This window comes from Cataglyphis hispanica, chromosome 5 (assembly GCF_021464435.1).
Source record: "Cataglyphis hispanica isolate Lineage 1 chromosome 5, ULB_Chis1_1.0, whole genome shotgun sequence".
In the NCBI taxonomy this organism is placed as follows: Eukaryota; Metazoa; Arthropoda; class Insecta; order Hymenoptera; family Formicidae; genus Cataglyphis; species Cataglyphis hispanica.
The window spans coordinates 8,347,037-8,367,228 of record NC_065958.1 but is presented as its reverse complement, the minus strand read 5'-3'; the positions used below and the strand labels follow the sequence as shown (position 1 = coordinate 8,367,228).

At 32.7% G+C, this 20,192-nt stretch overlaps 2 protein-coding genes across 9 annotated transcripts; one reads left to right on the top strand and one right to left on the bottom strand.

Moving 5' to 3' along the window:
* Positions 1-479: 479 nt before the first annotated feature.
* Positions 480-11,642, bottom strand: LOC126849954 (bromodomain-containing protein 4-like). Of its 4 annotated transcripts, none has more exons than XM_050592431.1 (10): positions 7,686-11,642; positions 7,389-7,486; positions 4,648-5,111; positions 4,299-4,582; positions 2,898-4,118; positions 2,537-2,823; positions 2,045-2,134; positions 1,723-1,927; positions 1,513-1,614; positions 480-1,421 (listed from the first exon to the last, which is right to left on the bottom strand). In XM_050592431.1, the coding sequence occupies exons 2-10, from the start codon at positions 7,477-7,479 to the stop codon at positions 1,082-1,084; spliced, it is 3,084 nt and encodes a 1,027-aa protein (XP_050448388.1). In that variant the 5' UTR covers positions 7,480-7,486; positions 7,686-11,642; the 3' UTR covers positions 480-1,081. The 4 variants fall into 4 exon arrangements, with proteins under 4 accessions (XP_050448388.1, XP_050448389.1, XP_050448385.1 ...); XM_050592432.1 differs by having other exon boundaries at positions 2,045-2,116; XM_050592428.1 differs by having other exon boundaries at positions 1,723-2,134.
* Positions 5,769-19,851, top strand: LOC126850051 (dysbindin protein homolog). 5 transcript variants are annotated; one of them, XM_050592663.1, is made up of 7 exons: positions 5,769-6,226; positions 17,365-17,478; positions 17,675-17,964; positions 18,052-18,207; positions 18,290-18,430; positions 18,503-19,263; positions 19,421-19,851. In XM_050592663.1, exons 2-6 carry the CDS (start codon positions 17,423-17,425, stop codon positions 18,589-18,591), a joined length of 732 nt encoding a protein of 243 aa, XP_050448620.1. In that variant the 5' UTR covers positions 5,769-6,226; positions 17,365-17,422; the 3' UTR covers positions 18,592-19,263; positions 19,421-19,851. The 5 variants fall into 5 exon arrangements, with proteins under 5 accessions (XP_050448620.1, XP_050448624.1, XP_050448623.1 ...); XM_050592667.1 differs by lacking the exon at positions 5,769-6,226 and adding an exon at positions 16,346-16,794; XM_050592666.1 differs by lacking the exon at positions 5,769-6,226 and adding an exon at positions 16,347-16,695.
* The last annotated feature ends 341 nt before the right edge of the window (positions 19,852-20,192 follow it).

Sequence of the window (20,192 nt, the reverse complement as noted above, 5' to 3'; positions counted from 1 at the left end):
ATATTACATAATATAAATGTATTAATATAATCTTTTCAGATATTGTTTGTTATTTGGCAGAATAATTCTGCTTAATTAGGTACATTAGCATATTTCATCACATATATTGCACAAGTATAAGAACAAAAATTATTTTTTTTATATAAATGAACAAAACTTGCTCCTAAATGAATTTTTATTTTTTTTATTAATATCGGTTTAAAAATTATTGACTAAAAAAATTACAAAATTACAACAAAAATTACATTACATTTTACATATAAAACTAATGAAATTAATTTTTTACATACGAAATAATAACATTTCATATTGAATATCGATAACTTTCCGTAATTACATTTTCTTGTGCGTATCTTAAATAAAAATAACAATGCTGCAACAAAAGAGTTTAGTTAAGTAGTTTTTTAAATTTTATTTTAAATGAATGATTTATATATAAAACATGTAAGTTTAGCACAGAAAATTTTCTATTTAATAGATTTTTATTAAAAAAAAAAAAAAAAAAAAAAAAAAAAAAAATGTATATATATATACACAAAATTATTCATTAAGATTTCTTTTGTAATGGTGTATTATACATTTCATACTCTAATTTTCTCTTAGAGTCTTTTAAAGGATCTTAAATCTTATTTTATCGAAACATAATAATGTAACTTTAATGAGAAGTTATATGAAAAAATACTGTATTGCTCTAAATCTATAAATAAATTAACAAATTTTATGTGTAAATCAATCGTCAACTAATTCTTTTTTATAACAAGATAAAAAAAATTTCAAATAAGTCTTTTCTATATTTTTTTTATATAAAGAATATAAAATATACTTGTATATTTATGCAGAACTATTCAATTATATTCACACAAGTATTTTCTATATTTTTTATATAAGTGATATATCGCGCGTTTATATAATAATTTTACTTAAACCTATATCACGATCATTTTCCTTCGAAGATTAAGACAATATATGTCATGGTCAATGACAATACAGTAATCGATTTGAGAATGATAAGAATGTGAGAATGATAATAATAAAAGAGAAGCGCGATTGCACGCATGAAATAGGTCAAATGCGTCCACAGTTACCTGTTTGATAAATGCTTAAGAGGACCGAGACTTAATATAGAGGTAGCACCAAGCGCACCTAAATTACAGGTACTCGAGTTTCTTGCACCGTCTATCGTGATGATTGGCAGACCAAAGTAACCGCCAGTTTGAGCACTTAGTTGCGACAATGGTATGTAGCTTTGAATGCCCAAATTTGACAAGCGGTTTAAAACATGCGGCGACTTTAGATCCACAACCGGTAAAGCCAATTCTGCACCTCCATTTTGTGCCATGGTGTCGACTTCCTTATGATAAGTTTGTTTGTGCGTTGTCAACGCTTGAACTGTGGGATATTGAGCAGGACAGAGATTACACCTTAAAAAAGAGAAAAAGATATTGTATACATCAATCAGTTCCATTATCATTATTCAAAGAGAAAAACACAGAGAAGGATAATTTAACTCACCTATGAAGCAATTTGCTAGTCGTTCGATGAGTTGCCATGTGTTGTGTCAACATGTCTTGATTTTGAAAGTTCTTATCACATATTTGACACGTTAATAACGCTCTGGAAAATACGAACATAATGTAGTCATGAGCTGTATATGCATGTACTCATTAATTAGTAAATGTTCGTAATTAGGCAATGACGAAAAACACAGTAGACAGTTCTTACCTAGGTGGACGACCACGTCTAACAACTGGCATTTGCGGTGGAGTATCCTGCGTAAGGTCCACGGTCGGTGGTCTCGGTGGTCGTTCAACTTGTTCATTAATCGGCGTTTTATTCTGCTTGTTTTGCGGAACAGCAAATTGCCCTTGCTCCTGCTTTCTTTGTGAACTAGTTGGTATGATAGAAATAGCAGAATTCAGATTGAGCGCTGTAACATTTAAAGGCTGCTGTGAAGGTGATGGCCGCTGCTGCTGCTGGGGAGATATCTGCTGTTTGCTTTGTTCACTTGTCTTATTTTTATTTGCAGCTGGAGTAACTGTTATACCTCGAGCCGCGAGGACATTTGCCACTGCTTTAGCATCGGATTTCTTTCCCCCTGGATTTGACGTGCTCTGGACTTGAGTTGGGGTAGAACCTTTGGATTAGTAAAATACGGCACTCTTTATTTTATTGTAATGCACCCCTTCTGCGAATATAGTGATTCTCGTTAAAAAATCTATATTTATCTAAAAAAAAATAGAACGTATATGTATGCAGTAAAATAAAATTAATAGAAAATTTTAATAAAGAAAATATTTAAAAAATTTAAATATTGAAAATATAATATATATACAAATATAAATTTTGCAAAAACATAATGTTGGATAAAATTATAAAAACAGAATTTCATAGAAGAGGCACTTTACATAAGACACGCAATATATATAAAAAAAAAAAAAAAACATAAGCAGTAACAGTACTTAAAGAAATTATAATTGTAGAGAAAGATTTTTCATTGATGATAAATTCAATGATTGATAGGTAAATTTAAACTTACCAGGTTGTCGAACACTTAGAGTGATCGAATCTGTAAGATGTATGGTGGAATCATTTCTATTAGTTTGTTGGGTAGTAGCTCCCTGAACATTTTGAATAACGGGTAATCCGTCGTTTCTCTTTTGTTGCGCTATGACATGACAATCCGCGTCTTCATTTCTATCGGGCAATAGAACATCCATACGCCTTTGCTTTACGGTATTATTTTGTGGTTGAACTTGCACAGATTGCTGCATGGGCCTCTTCATACGTTGACGAGGAACTGATGTTTGTGGTAAGCGTGGTGCTCTATAAGTTAAAAGTAGCATATACATCAGTTTCATATCTTTGTGTACATATAATATACTGAGATTTATATTTACCTGCTGTTTTGAACGACGGATGTCGGTGGTGGATATCGCCCACGTGGAATTTGTTGGGGCAATTGTGGATGCATCTGCGGAGGAGGTGCGGCTATCGGAGGATAAGGACCTGGTCCGTACTGATACAAGTGCGCCATGTGCGGAGGATAGTGCATACTTTGCGGACCGGGTACTCTGTATAAGGGCGGTCGACCCGGTGGCTGTACAAAATAATTCGGTCCAGGTATAATCGTGCTTGCACCTGGAGGAAGACTAGGAGGCATTTGTGCCTGTGGAAGAGGCATACGCTGCACTTGCTGGGCCAGTTGCTGCACAGGTGGTGGTAGTTGCTCAAAGTTTACCGGCGGTATTTGCATCTGCTGACCCGTAACGGCAGCAGTCGTCGCTGCAGCAGCATTAAATGTCGGCGAATTAGTCTGATGCGGTGACGTTAATGGTGAGTTTCTACTAAGTTGTTGCTGTTGTGAGCTGTTTGTTGATGCATCCATAGGCGCGGCATGAGGCGAGTGCGATGTTTGACTCAAGTGCGGCGAATTTTGATTCATGTGTGGCGAGTTTGACAATTGATTATGAGGAGACAATTGGCTCACACTCGGCGAAAGCGGGGTACCGTGCGTCTGAGCCCGATGCATCGATACCTCCATTGCCGAATGGAAGATGAGATTAGCGCATTCTGGAATATTGCACTGATAATGACCAGCTTTACTACGATGTTCGTCTAGATGCGCGATATCTTTAAACTTCTCGTTGCAAATGCGACACGTGCTGACAGTCTCCGCCAGTTTCTCAAGAGGTACGTATTCCGATGTTTCGCTAGACAAATTATTCGATAAAGAGACTTCGTTACGATTACGTCTCTGATGCTCCATGAGAAAGTTATGTAAGAGCGAGCCGGTATTCTCCATGTTGGCGTCACTGACAGTATCCGCCTGTTGCTCGTTATCTTCTTTATTAAGATTCTCATTGTTTTTGCTGGACAAGTCAGTAGATAATTGATTCCAATTGAAATCTTGGGCTTGTTGCTCAGTCGAATCTCTGCTTTTATTTTCATTGTCGCATATTGAAGTGCATTCGGTCGAATGATTGGAATATGTGGAAGACTTTGGAATAATGCTGATGGAAGGATTCTGTCCAAGAGTATGTATCATATCGGAATCATGACTTCTATCATCTTCTTCTTCAACAGCCGAATTATCGATCAATTGATTTGTTGATCTAGAACTGTAAAAAATTGAATAAAATATTTAATAATCAAAATATTAATGTCGATGTGTAAATTGCATGATATCGTGTAAATATGAACTGTAACATTTCTAATATACAAGGTGTCCCAAATTTAATTTTTCATTTGAAATATTTGCAATCTATATTATCCGATGTTAGTATAGTCTATTAACTTACTTCGACTGCTCTCCGAGTTTTTTCAAATTTTCAATAGTTTCTCTACAAGTTGCTTCTAAAGCATCCGATTCCTCGTGATCCTCAGGTTCCGACAATCTTTTTTCAGAATTGTCATAATTATCAGTACTTTGCATATCGTCAACATTTTGATCTTCTTTCTCCGATGGATTTGCCATATCACTTCCTACACCAGAATCACCCTCATTAACATCTATGGATGGCCTTTCATTCTCCTCCAAAGGATTATGATCGTCTGCATTAAATTTAATGTTGTCATAATCATTCTGTAAACAAAACTGCTATAGAAAACAAACAAAATTTCAACTTTAGCACTAACAAAATAACTCACTTGCTGGTCCACCATCACGTTTTCAAAAGGTTCATTAACCAAACTTTTCGCTGCCTTGTTATTTTTTTTATCATTCTCTTTAGCACCTGCCACTTCTTCTCGCTGGTGGTTCTTGATAACTGGATTAAAGTTACTATTCACTACAGTAAAATCTTCCGACTCTGAAGATGTCTTTTTCAATGTAAGCTTCAGAGACTCGGAGATGCTCTGTTTCTTCAGAGTAAGCTTCAGTAGACCCTTCTTTTCAGGATCCAACCAATATGTATCTTCGCACTGCTTCCTCACCTTCACTACCTTGGGACCAGTCACTCTTCTGAGGACAATGCGAGGTTTTCTCAGATGAATATGAATGTGGGTACGCAGCTGTTTTTTGGAAGCAAATTGCTGGCCACAAATCCCACAATCCAGCAATTGCTGATCACTCAATCTGTCATCCGGTGAGCTGGGAGTGCCCGCACACTCATCTAAAACAGAATGCATGGATGCCATTATTTACACCTCTCCCGCCAAGGAGGTTACATATCTGTCCGAAATGCCGTACCGCGCGCATGCAACACGCGCGCGGTGTTACGTTTCTTGTACGTGTAAAGAGTTTGTTGGTGCGCAGAAGTTACATCGTTATATGAAGCGGTAGGAGAGGGAGAGAAAGTATAGACACACGATAAAGAGAGAGAAAGAGAGAGAGAGAGAGAGATAGCTAACAACCAAGAGATCAAATACCGATGAAGAACGTCCTTGCTTATCAACACAAACGCGTATAGTCCGTTGGAACGTCGGGTCGTCGGCTTTTTGGTTGTGATTTGCCGCGTTTTCTTTCACCTCTGTCAAAAACCGTTCTCACGGCGATGACACTCGGCTCGACCGTAGTGCGCGAGCGCATGGGTTCGTTCTCGCGCACACGTTATACGCAAGAAAGAAGAAATGCACGTTCCATTGGCAGCAGTACGTACATGTATATACATATATATATATATATATATAAACACGTTATTTACATACAATATGTAAACAAAGCCATGCGCGCGATCTTGATTCACTCACCTACTCGGCAGTGTCGCGATAACGATTGCGCAAAATGGTAGACACCTTGCGGTAAAAATAATTGCCTTTCGCCGATAATTGAAAACGCCAATCGATACGCAGCCAGAGCGCGCGCCACATTGGACGCTTTCGGCTTGCGATTTCCCGCCACCGATTGGTCCACCGCGATGTGTGTCGTGTAAAAAGTCGTAAAAAAAATTTTCTCAGCATTGACTTATCGGATCTTAATCTTGTGAGAATCTTCATCCCCCTTTTCAACTATGTGAGAATTTGAAAAAAAGAAAAAAAAAAAGCAGAATTGAACGGTCGCAGGAAATTTCGTCAAAAGGCAAAAAAGTATTTTACGTCTCGAGATTTATTTTGGAGAAAAAGGAAGATAAAGAAGAAATATATATGTTGCATGCTGCATGACGAAAGAAGGACGCTAATATTTAATGCGATGGGAAGAATGGCGGACGTTTGGCTGGGTACGAAAACTTGGACCTCATCAATGAGATGGACAAGTATTCCTTATGTCAACAAAGTAGACATTAAAAAGGTGAGTTACGAGATGGAATGTGTACAACAGGCGTTATCGCGCGCGAAACGATTACACGCGCTTCTTGACACGCGCCGCATGTTTACGAATTCCTAACCTGTAACCGAGCTTGTACAGTCAGGGTTGTATAGCCGCAAGAGTTGAGAGAATTTTTCGTTTCCCAAATAATTTTCGCGTATTTATTTTTATATACAGGTCACAAAGATAATAATAATTATTAAGGTCAGGTCTACAATAGATGTAGACCATAGTAAGCGTTTGGCCTTAAGAATTATATCGATCGAAACTTATAAGTCGTAAGATATAAGTCGTAATGTTCATTATCTTATACATCAATCAATTTTTTATATTTTTTTTTCGTTGTAATACGACATAATTCCAGTGAGAAATATAGATTGAAAAAATGTTTATTAAATGTATATTAGACATCTAATAGACATACAATATATATAGAAACAGGGAAGTCATTACTTTAATAAATAAAAACATATTTAAATATTACCAAATTATATTTTATTACTATTATTTTATGCTTTAATATCATGAAAATAAAAAATTTTAACAAATAATAGAAATATTAAATTTTTAATTCTTCAAAATAGTCTTCCTTTGCTTTCAATACTACCATACATACTCTTGGCATTCTTGACAGTTTTTTAAAGTTATTATTGATATTTGATTCCAGCATGTTTATAAATACTCTCGCAGTTGTTTTTCATTAAGATTTCATTTTATCAGATATTTTTATTAAGTTCATCCCAGAATAGTTTTATCAGGTTAAAATCCGATAACTATTTTGGAGAATTAAAAATTTAATATTTCTATTACTTATAACTTTTAATTTTACGATATTAAAGCATAAAATAAAATTAATAAAATAATTTAATATTTAAATTTATTTTTGTTCGCATTAAAATAACGATTCCTGTTTCCATAAGTAATGTAATATTTTTATACTTTTAATAAACTGGTATATAAATTATTTTGTATTAGACATTTTTCTAAATAATTATACAAAATCTGTGATACATGAAAAGATGATTTTACATTAATATTACTAGTTCACGCAGTTATAAATACTAGTTACACAGTTAAAGTTTGGAATTAGCATTAGTCTATGCTACAGATTATTGTTATGCAATTGTCATTGTTAAACACATACCGAAATTTTGTAACAGCTCCACAGCGCCGTCTTTACAGATCTTATTTTTCGCAGAAAATTTAAATGTTTCAAAATCCAGTGGACTGTTCATTTCCAATCTGCAAACAAAAATATCAGTTTTAATAAGAGACGCCGAAAATTGCATTTGTCTTAATAATCAATCGTTATATTCGGTAAACGCGTAAATTTATCGATAAGATACAAATAATTATTTCGTATTTATTACGACTTATAATTCTCTCCTTATTCATCATGTTCGCGCATAAATTTCTATGTTGCTACATGCGTCATACTTACAGGCATTGTTATCAACAATGTGGATGGTCATAAAATCATCAACATCGGCTTATCCTTAATTGAATTTCAAAGTTAAAATTCCAGCGGACACACTAATCGGCAATATCGTATTATCATGAATTGTAATTTACCGAATCGTAATTTTTACCGAACCAACTCGGGAGTCTCGCATCGAGTCTCGATTCAAGAACGAACGGCTGCTACTTTATTAGTCATGTAGATGAATGCGACGGATTTAGACACGCAAGATCGGAACATGAAATGTTGATTGCGGCAGATTAAACGACAACTTGACACCGGTAACTTGACATTGCTTTAAAACGAATCGGTAAACTCACTGTTCAGCGGTAGGTAAAATCAATTAAACACGCGCGTTTGTTAGTCGCTATCTTCTTGGCGCGCACCGGGTGATATAGGCGGGGGAAATTCAGCGGGGTTCTCTTGGATCTCGTGGATTGCGGCTATGTCCTTTTCTTTTTGTTACGTTTTGCCCGAGAGTAACTAGGTACGCAGCAGTAGTCGATCCTTGTCGGTTTTACGGTCGCGTGAGTGCAGTCGTACTCCCGCGCTTCTCTCGGGGAGGGGCTTTCTCTTTTATATGATTAAACATGGCTGACATTATTATGGCTTGATCACTGCTGGTCGCTCATGTATACAGTATTACTACACTCGTCGAATTGTATTGTTCTTTGATTTGAGCAAAATTCTCAACGGTTAGATGCGCAATTTGCGATGGTGGCCGCGGTTGCGATTTGTCGTCTTACTAATAGTCACGTCTGAACTTATTATTAGTACATGGTATATATATATATATATATATATATGTATCTCGAGTTGTTAATATGGCGGCGACGAAAGACGCGGATGAGCGAGCGCGCGCGAGCAGCAGGATAATCAACTCGGTATGAATCGTGCCGAACTGTTGAAGCACCGAACTGTTCAGCGACGAGTTCAGAATGTTCAGATGCGCTGTTTTGTAAGAACGCGCGCGCGGGCGCGCGCGCGCGATCGTGGGGTAGCGTACATCGTTCGTTCCTGCAGCAGATGGCGGGATTATTGTTTCCTCTCTCTCTCTCTCTCTCTCTCTCTCTCTCTCTCTCTCTCTCTCTCTCTCTCTTCCATCTCCCACCAACCTTGTTGCTTTCCTCCCCACCTTCTCTTTCTCTTGCTCTCTTGCACTCGCCCTTTTGCCCCTTGCCCCCTGTCATTTCTCTTGCGGGGCTCTCAACGAGGGTCGCTGTATACTTGATCTACATCTTGTTTATACATTCACGCATGGCATGTGTGTATGTATATTTTCTTTGCGTGGAATCCAACAAGTATAAAAAAAGTATCGTACCGAAGGTGAATAAAGGATAGCGAGTAGAAGATGAAGCAAAGAGAGAGAGAGAGAGAGAGAGAGAGAGAGAGAGTGAGAGAAGCGCAACGGGAGAGAAAGCGGTGTGGAAGGAGTTCGAATTGAAATTAAGTCAACCTAGTGTGCACTCAAATGTGAGTGGGGAACCAATAAGCGATCGCTTGCGACGCAGGCGCAGTCCGCTAAACAATTCCATGTCCCTCGCCTTTCTCCCCTTCTTCTCTTTCGTATATTTTGTCGCTTCTATACTTTTGTGCCATCCTTTTCTATCAAGTTTCCTCTCACCCTCCCCCACTTCTTTCTTTTTCTTTCTTACTCGCACTCGCTGTTCCAAATACCGTAGCTTTCCGACCAAATCCCTCATTCCGTGCAATTCCCAGCGAAATCGTCAACGCCAGCTATCCAATTGCCACCTGTCATCCATTGTACTTAAAAGCACTGCCGACATTTATATCCATAATTTTGCGATGGTTCTTCTGGTTCTATAGGAATTGAAGCGGTTCGTTTCTTCTTTGACATACCATCATATAGCCATTGTGAACTCTATATATACGTATATCGATTGTAGTTGTACTACAAAACTCAACCGATAATTTAGGCAATTTAAAGTTATTTCAGAGATAATCATAATAAACTTATCGCGCTTTGCATCCTATATAATTGAATCTCTCACTGTCGGCTCAGTCCTGCAAAGTTTATTATTACGTTGCAAAACGTAGCTTCTTCCATTGTCTTCACTAATATACTGTTTTTTTTATTACTATTTTATTACTATTCAAGCAAGGCTATAGTATACTATAGAATTCTACTGTAAATTCTTATATCTATTGTAATATGGCTTTTGTATTTAATTATATATTGTTCTTTTTTTTGTAATGTCACAAATATACGTATAAGAAAAGTAAAGAAAAAAAAAATTCGAACAAAAATTTGAAGAAAAGAAAATCGACAAAAACCAATTTATTGACTACAATATGACTAATATATGCATATCATATAATGTTATTATCATCATGAAACGCATCGTTCAATTTTGTATATTTTGTATATTTTTGTGAAACAAAAAGCATAAGCTCACAAGTATATTCTTAAATTTTATTTTTTAAGAAAACTGAGCTTGAATAGTATAAATGCATCTCGAATAACCGGTTTGGCTAACGTAGTTTACGTGAGTGAGGCGTGGTTGGTAATGGAGGTCGCTGAGGACGAATATAGTAGGGGAAACTTAACGGAATATGTCGAAAACGACCGAATCTGCTGAGTCTATTGATCGTAACGAATTTCAGTCCTGAGATAGCACAATACCGGGATTCTATATTTAGCCATTAGCCAAATGGCTCTACTTAGTAGATTAAATGGAAACCCCTGCGACAAGTAGAATGATTGTCTCGTATTGATCATTCGTATGCCTTAGACATAGAAAAAGCAACGAGTTTATGAATTTATGAAAAGAAGTATATTTTTACAGTTATGATTGACTTTTCTTGAAAGTAGTCGTTAATCAAAGCGTTTTATGCACAATATGAAATGAATCTACGTCATGTAACAAACGAATTCCGATAATGTCATTACTTGTAGCGAATAACAAGCTATCAAAGAAGAATGGAGTCATTACGCTTCGCTTGTTTACAGACTGTGCTCAATTGCATAGAAAAGCTATTAGCGCTGTACCTTTTGTTCGTCTTATTTTACGTTATGGTGAAGCGAAACTTGTATCATGCCGCATGCCTATTAATAAAAATTAATATAATAGTAAACGTCCTCTCTATAAAAGCTAATGAAAGCGTATAATTAGCCAGCTAGCTATAATTGCGCCTATTCTGTGTTGTAATGCTGCAAGCTGCATGCAATTGGATGGTCAAATATGCATCCGGCTGCCGCCAGTATTCACATTCCACGAAATACTTGACTATCGATTTCTCTCATGTCCCACCCTCGTCCGTATAACTCCCCCGTCCTACGGTTAGAAACTCCGTACTAGTATGCGCAACGACCGTGTTAGTTCGCGCAGAGAGGGTAATCCTCTTTATGGAGCAGGCGAGATTATCACGATATAGTAGCAGTGTAACTTGGGTACAGGAATAGCGAGAGTGAGAAGAAAGAGAGAGAGAGAGAGAGAAATGAGAGACATCCCGTGACGTACATTGACCCAACGTTCCCTTCTATTGCCTCTCCTCAAGCCCAGTTTCATTATGAGTTGCGCACAACTTTCTAAGCTCGATTCCCTCCTGATGAGTTTTGTTCAAGTTACGCCACTTGGTTAAAGAGGGGAAAGGAAAGTGAAAAAAGCTGCGAATTCTCGATAGCGCTTTGTTAGCTGGCACCGCAACATTGCGTCCTATAACATGTTCAAACTTATTCTGTGTGGAAACTTTTCATGATTCTACGTCTCAACTAAAAAATTTCTGACCTTTTTTTCCATCACACAATCCTTTTTATGGTGAATTTACGTAGCAGTTTCGATTGACATTTTTCATATGATTGTAATATGTTTTAATGCATTGAAATACCTATATTGTTAAGTTAGTATTGATGCAATTATGAGTATATGAGACACAAAACAAACCGTCGAATCAGGACTGTAAGCCCGTTAAAATCGATTAAATTTTCTCTTGTTCTGTATTATACATCGAAACGTTATATTTTATCATAAAAACTATTGTAATATTTGTTTTTATTGTATCGCATATACAAAATAAACAATTAAAATAATATTTAATACATATTAACATTTTTACTATGTGTATTCAATCCGCAAAACAATATATCTGTTACAATTGAAGAATTATATGGATTGAAATTATATATGTAGCCGTATTATTCATATTTGTAATATGATATGCACATATCGTATTCTCATATGTTTTGCAGGACAATAACGTGAGGCAACGCTTCAGCATAACATATAGTCGTATGTGAGTTTGTATAGCCACAACGCGAATGCAATAAGCGAGTAACAAACCCAATATTACTCAACCGCGACGTGAGTTAATACGTTTGCAAAAAAAAACGCAATAAAAAAATAATAGCGTTTCTGCTCTTTCTCTCTCTCTCTCTCTCTCTCTCTCTCTCTCTCTCCCTCTCATTTATGACCCCGCTACTTCTACTACTGTAGAAATGAAGGCGAAATAGCACTGGAAATTTCTACGTTCGTACTGCGCTTGTGCGTCGCTGTGTTGCTGGTCAATCGGTCGCCGCTGTTGCTGGTGCGCTTGCTTGCCCTCACCTCACTCCGCGTGATGGAACATCAGAAACGACCAGACTCGACAGAGAGAGAATGCTTGAAAATGTAGCGGGGAATATTCATCTATATCTCCTGCATCCCCTCTTCCCGTCTATCCCAGAGAGACGTCTATTCACATATCTACCCAGAAGAACTTCTACATATTTATCTATACCAATACATTTGCGGCTCGCTTTGAGTCGATCCCTCCACCTTCCTTCTCTCTCCTCTTCTCTATTCTTCTTCTCCACACAATGGCTCTCTTCGTTCGTGTTACGTACCTCTTTTCCTCATTTTTTTACCTGCTTTATAGCCATGCAGCTATAAAGACACGATGGCATCTATTAGGGAACACTATATTTCACTGTTAGACCTACTTACTCATGTGGTCTCGGACCTTTTCACATTTCATAAATAACATTTTTCAATAAAGGAATATGCGAAACCTAACATAGTTATTTTTCACAGCAGTCGAAAAGAAATTGTGAAAATTATTGTAAATAATTTCTTTTTGTATTGAAAATATATAATATAGAACTTGCAAATAACAATCAAAAATAATAACAAAATAAAATTTTCTCTTTTTATCTTTAGATTTTTCCTATATTTTAAACTTGATATATGATACATTAGTTTTTGATGAGTTAGTAAAGCAAGTTTTCAAAAGAAAGCCGCAGATTTTTTCAAATTCCGCACACAATTTTCTTTGACACGCCCATTTTTCTTTTTCTTGTGAGTTTCTTGATGGTTTAACTGCTACTCGAAGGATAATTGATGTAAGAATATACGATTGTTTAGATCATCAGCAATGCGGTCACGATATTTTCTTTCGCGGTGCGGTTAATTCGCAATTTGACCTCGTTTGTTGACCTCACTGGTTGCTAGGCACTAGTCGCATCGGCGTGGTACCGCGAAGCAGAGGGAAGAGAAGAGGTTAAGCTTTTGCGACGTTGTCAAATTGTTCGCGAACGAACCAACCAACACCATGCAATCAACCAACCAGCCAACCAACCAGTCAGCCAGCCAGCAAACTGACGGTTCAATACATTGAGAATTACTGACATCGTGAGCGAGACAATTGATCAATTATGCGCAAAATCGACATAATTAATCGTGCAATTGATAGTGGTCTTTCTTTGATGTTTCTTGTTTTTATATATATAACTTGTTTTTATATATATATATATATATATATATATATATATATATATATATAATTCATATATTTTCTGTATACAAGTTGTATATAATTTATAATTAAATCTCTTTATAAAAATTATATAAAATAATAACAATCATGAAAATATTAATTTGCTTTTATTTTAGCGAATACGTTAATACATTTAACATTTCAACAATTTTTTACTGATATATACATATAGAAATAAAAATTAACTGAAGCTATAAAAGCATAGAAGTCATTTATCGTCAATAGAATTACATTATAAAATTATGATTATGAATTCAAATATAAATTTTTATTTGAAATTCTTTAAAAAAATTAGATAATTTATCTGAGTTTATGCTGACTGTAGGTTTGAGGACAGGTCTATTCTTCTTACTGCTGGCTGGAATTTTTTTAATCTTTATCTTCCACATTAAATTACACACACACACACACACACACACACACACACACACATATATATATATATATATATATATATACACATATATGTTTTATTTTTAAAGGAAACAACGGAGGAAGGAAATAAAATGTAAAGAATGCATCTAAACAAAATTTGATGATCTTTACATTCTTTCTTCTTTTGTTTCCTTTTTTCAATATTTCATAAAAACATATTTTATATAGAAAATAAGCGCGTGCGAGTAAGAAAGATGAATCGCTTTTATATTCTCGGACAATAGAATACACAGCTGATTTTATCGGATTCTTTTTCTGCTTTTCTTCACTCCTTTCTGCTTAAATTAGAATCACAAAACTACATATGATGTAATGCATTATGAATTATGTACATTATACAATTAAGAAAGCAAAGCATACAATTGCAAATTGCATTTTCAATTAAAACAAATTAATACATGACGTTATGCTGATCTGTTATATTTTATCATATTCACTATAATTGCGTAATTAATAACTAACTTCGAGTAATTCATCATATAAAATGGCAAATTATTTTTAGCGTAAAATATAGATAGTCATAGTCCACTTTTCTCTCTTGCTTGACTTACATATTTTATACATTGATAAATTAAATACTTATCTCACTATATCTTTCTTTCTCTTGATATATATAATAATAAATTCATAAAACCCTATATAATTTTTTTTTACTTGATTATTTAATTCGTTATTATTTGAAACCATTACTAATTATATTGGATAATTATATTTTTGATATAGTCTTTAATAAACCTCATATCTTTTATACTTGATTAAAATATATCATCATATATTATTATAATTTCATAAAATTATATATTTTTACATGTTGTAATACATAAACATTTTTTACATTAAAATATAATTTTAGTTAATTTTTTACAATATTTCCATCGAATAACATTTTTTTCCAATATTCAATAATATTTAGCTTATATATTTAACTTCTGCTTTGATATCATTTTTCTTCTTTCGTAACAAATCTTATTTTTTTAAAAATATAATAAAAAAATCTGATACTACACTATCAAATATATTTTGTTCTGTTCGAATTTTAATTATTGCGCAAACACTTATTCTGTTATATATTGTATTACAAACAGGAAAAACAAATATTTGTGTACATAATCATGTTTTTGATATATGAGTGACGAAAAGCAATATATGAGATTGTGTGTGCGTTATCTGAAGTTATATTTTTATATAAATTACATAACCATTCAAGATTATATAAAAACAATTTGCATTATACATATATACTATCCACTGCCTTGCTTTTCTTCTTCCTCTTTCTTCCTTTTTCTTTCCCTTCTCTCGCTTTCTCTTTTTTCTCTGTTTTTCCATATATTAATTATTTTGAATGAAATAAAAAATTAATTAAATTAAAGAACATGCTAATTTTCCAAAGAATTAATGCTATCAAAGTTTATAAAAAAGTATGTACTTACCTCAAATTGTTAGGATATGGAAGTTTAATAGGATTTAATAATGTGTGTTTCTCTAACATCTTCTAATTGGACGATTCAAAATAAATTAAGGGAAAGATTACATAATTTTGATAATTCAAATATAAGATAGAACTGGAAGATATTTTTATATTAACAATTTAAATGCCATCGCAAATTTGTGCTTATACCTCTCAATCGACAACAATCATATCAAATATAAGATAATTAACTTCAATACGATAAGATAGTTAACCTTAACGTAATAACGATAATTAACTTCAATAAATGATGATAACATCATTAAAAGTCATCAAGTTAAAATAGCTCGTAGTAGCTTTGAATAACATTTTTATTATTAGGTTGTATCCGCGATATTTAATTTTATACTTCATTATTCAATTATTTAAATTTCAGAAGTTATTCAAGCTAAATACATACGACAAAGTAAAATCAATGTATTTTAACAACTAAAATAAAATATGAAACAAAAATAATATTTTCATTCTTTATTTAAATTATTTTTAATTTAAATAAGTATAATAAAACATAAAATTATTTATAAAAATTCATAAATAAAACAATTTATTATTTCATGATTTTGAATCATCAAGTCTCTTTTATAATGTTTAATTGAAATTTTATATATATATATATATATATATATATATATATATATATATATATATATATATCATAAAAATGTATTGGACAAATCTTTCTTTTAAACTGTACGTATCATATATTAAAACATTGATAAAAGCGTATAAATTTATAGTTAAAATTATAATTTCTTGTATAATTTTTTGATTAATTTAAAAGTTATTTATTTTTTACGATTGCATTGCTTTCTTATGAAAAATTGCATATGTTAGTACTTATTGACAAATTTTAAGAGAAAAAAACATTGCTAATCAAATTAAGTTTCTTACTATTAAAAAAGCTTTAATATAGATATATGTATATGCAAAATTTTATTCAGTCGATACTATTGTTCTTGAAAAATTTTTGGGAATCTTTGTATTTAAACAAATAGATTAAGCGTCGGAAGAAGTCAACGAAAAAGTTATCTTGCAATTGATGTGTGATAATGAAGATATAACGGACATAATATTCTTGTAGAGATTATTTTTAATTCACCACAAATGGCGCGGAGAAGAAGCCGTCAATATCAAACCCTGCCGTGCTTCCATCTGGAGCATGCTTTCATAATCACTCCTATATTCGCGATATCTATTGATGCTGATATCGCGACGACAATCCAGCGAGCTAAATTACCAACAAAGTTATCGAATATCATAGACTTTTTTTCTGTTCGATTTTACATGTACATTTGATGACATTTTACACCCATAAAAGTAACGTTCTTCCGTTAATTAAATTCTAACAATTTTCTAAAAGAAGATTCATTCTCGTTGAGTAATGGTTAATGCTGAGAGCATTGTTTTGTAAACATTGCAAGTGTTTTCAAATAATACAATTTTGTTGTGAGTTGTGTGATACGTCATGTGCTAATTAATAATTAAAAAAACAACTGCGTAAAAACAATCTATTTTGTGTTTTTTTTTTTTTTTTAATTCAAAATAACTGTAAATAAAATTTTTTTATTATTCTGTCTTTGACTAACAACTTGTGATGATTTAAAATACATAATAATACATATACAATGAAAATTTTTCATAATATTGTTATATATTGAGATGAGCAACATTTGTTAAATTTAATTTTTGTGTTATAAAATATAGTCAATGTCACAGTCATTGATAGATTTGATTGTAATATAATTGATATAATTTATTGATAATTAGGTCAAATGTAATTGTAGTTGCATTTTGAATAAATTGTAGAAATTATATATGGAAATATGTAATTAAGATTAGAATTATATAAATTATAGTTTGCGTCATACAAAAACAAACTCTTTATGATATATATAGAGAAGCTAGAGACATTTGAAAATGAAGAAAATATTTACTTGTTATACAGTGTCTGTAAGAGAAAATTAAAGTAACTGTTGTCCATTATAGATAGACATATTTGAAAGCTCATTCGAAGTTAATAACGAATGTTTGTTACAAACAAAATATGTTTGGATCATTGCGTAGCAAGTTTCAGACAGTGCAAGAAGGTATATCTGCTAGGTAAAAAAATATTTATATTTATATTTAATATACTGTCTCTTCTTATTTCATATGCAAATTTAATATGGATAATAATAGCACAAAACACAAATTATAATTAGCAAAAACTATGCATTGTGTGGACTGAAAGAAATATAATAATATAAGGACAATGGCAAGTTAAAGAAATTAAAGATATCAAAAATTATTATTTCAGTATACGAGGTCTATCAACTACAGAACATCCAAAGAGCAAAAAGTTTGTTAATGTACGAAATGTAAATTACAATGCAGGTGCAGATATATTGCACCATTTCCAATTACAGTGGAATGAGCTTCATGAGCTTGCAGAGGAAAATGCGGGAAAGGCTCAGCAAGCTGATACGCTAATATCCTCTATTTATGACAAGCTTGAACATGAATGGAACAGTGTTACATGTTTAAACAGCACTTTAGCCTATATTCCGAAGATTAACAATGCAATTCAAGATCTCATGGACCAAATAGGTAGCTTGGCTTTAGAGATGAACATAACAAGAGTCAACAAAAACGAGAATTTTTCTAAAACTATAATTTTTATTATATGTTTCTAAGGAAATTTACAAGAAATGTTTGAGGAAGTTGAAGGGGCTTTGTATCGATTGGAAGATCTGAATGAAATGTTAGATTTGCAAAGTAGACAGCTGGATCATAGATTTCAGTTAGCTTTATACAAAGAAAAGAGATTGATAGAATTAAACGATTTTAAAGGTATTTTGTGATGTAATGTGACGTAATGCATTTTATACAAACTGTTAATATTTTTTATTATTTAATTAAAATTTTTTTTTAGCAAAACTGAGTAAGGAACACATTGAGAGGGTTTCTCAACATGAATTAAACCAACAAAAAAAATTAAAAGAACGACGGGAGACCTTTGAAGAAGCTTTCAAAGAGGACCTTGAAGAATATAAAGCAACTGGGTCTATACCAAGTATGTTTTTTCTTGTATTTCTTTCAAAAAGAAAAATATGCGAATTTATTAATTTATCTATTGCAAATCTAGAACTGCCAGTTTCTTCACAAGGCCCATCTTTGGACGAAATAGTGTTAGACATCGATTCAAAGATATTTGATGAATTTTTAGAAAATTAAAAGTAGAGAATAAATCATGAATGCGTGTATTATTAAAAGTTATGATCTTCTTTTCAAGATGAAATTATATGCAATGAAATGTAATATTCAACTGCATTTCTTATAATTAGATATTAAGGCTGTGACTTGGACAATTCAAGCTTTCTAATATGAAAGGACTTATAAAAATGAAAAAATTACCAGATAAATGCTTCCAGATTCTTATATATCAATGCCTATAAACTGGTTTTTAAATTCATTAGAATTTTATATAATCCTTTTATAGATATAAGTATATTTTGTTATTGCACTATGTATTGTTCAACACTTTAATTAAAGAGAATCCGATTTTGATCCCGATTAGAAATTCATATATATAAACGTGTAGGTACGAGAAAAAAAGATTTTGTTAAATTTTTTAAATATTGTATCGTGTTTAAATAAATCGATTAATAATCTTAATCACACATTTGCGTAAGTTAATTTTTCATGTTTGGCTTAAATTTGATAGTTTTATCAATTAGTTTGGTAAAAGAAAAAGTCATCGTAGCGCCATACAGTGGGAAATCGTGACACTATCGTATATGTGGCACTATATCAATATCAATGTTTTAATTCACAAACCTGAATTAAAAAGCTGATTAAAAGAGAAATATTTATCAGTCAAAAGCTAAATAATAGATCTTCTTTTAGGTATGCTATTTTACTGCATATAAATCTAACAGAATTGTAAATATTATATTTTGGTATTTTTAGATTGAATTTATGAGGTTATTTATCATCCCAAAAGAACAAATATATTATTACAAGTGTAATATCGTGATAATATTTTCATGTAATTAATTTTAAGGGGGAGTCGACAAGTAAACAAACAGTTAACGTACAATGGACCCGCGTTTTCAGAGAAGAAGGAGAAAGGAGATATTCTATGACAAATTTCAGAGAGGCTTTGTAAATACTTGTATTGGTGTCACAGTAATCAGCAGCCTTTTTCTCGGTTATAAAGTATATGAATACTTTCGATATGTTCGACCTTTGCATTTGGCACAAAAAAAGTTGGCCCAGGATGAGCTTTTGCTTGAAGGTAGAAGCATAGAAGTAGAATCATCAACGTAGGCTGCAATGTTACGCAGCTAATATAAGCAATTCTTTGATATAAAATTGAAGGAAAAATAGAAAAGTTAGATATATGAAAAAATAATGTATGAAGTAATGTACTTCCAAGGATAAGAAATAGTTGTATACTTGTATACTGTAAATAAACTTAACATATACATATTACAGGCATTGTGTAATATAAAATTAAGAGTTACGTTTAGTGGATCTTTAAATAAACCCGATACAATACATACATTATTATATGTTTCATATAAATATAGTCTTGATAAATAATATAAATATATGTGAATTTTATTATCAATTACTGTAGCATTGCCACATTTCGAGTATCGTTTCAAGTTATTTATAAAAAATTAATATTACATGCAATCTTTCAAAATTATATTAAATGTATGGAACTATCGAAAACTTTAGAAAAACGATATAAGGAAAAATTATTTATCAAAAATATCAAATATCAAAGAAAGATTAAGTTATATAAAAGTATCGTATGAATAAACTAG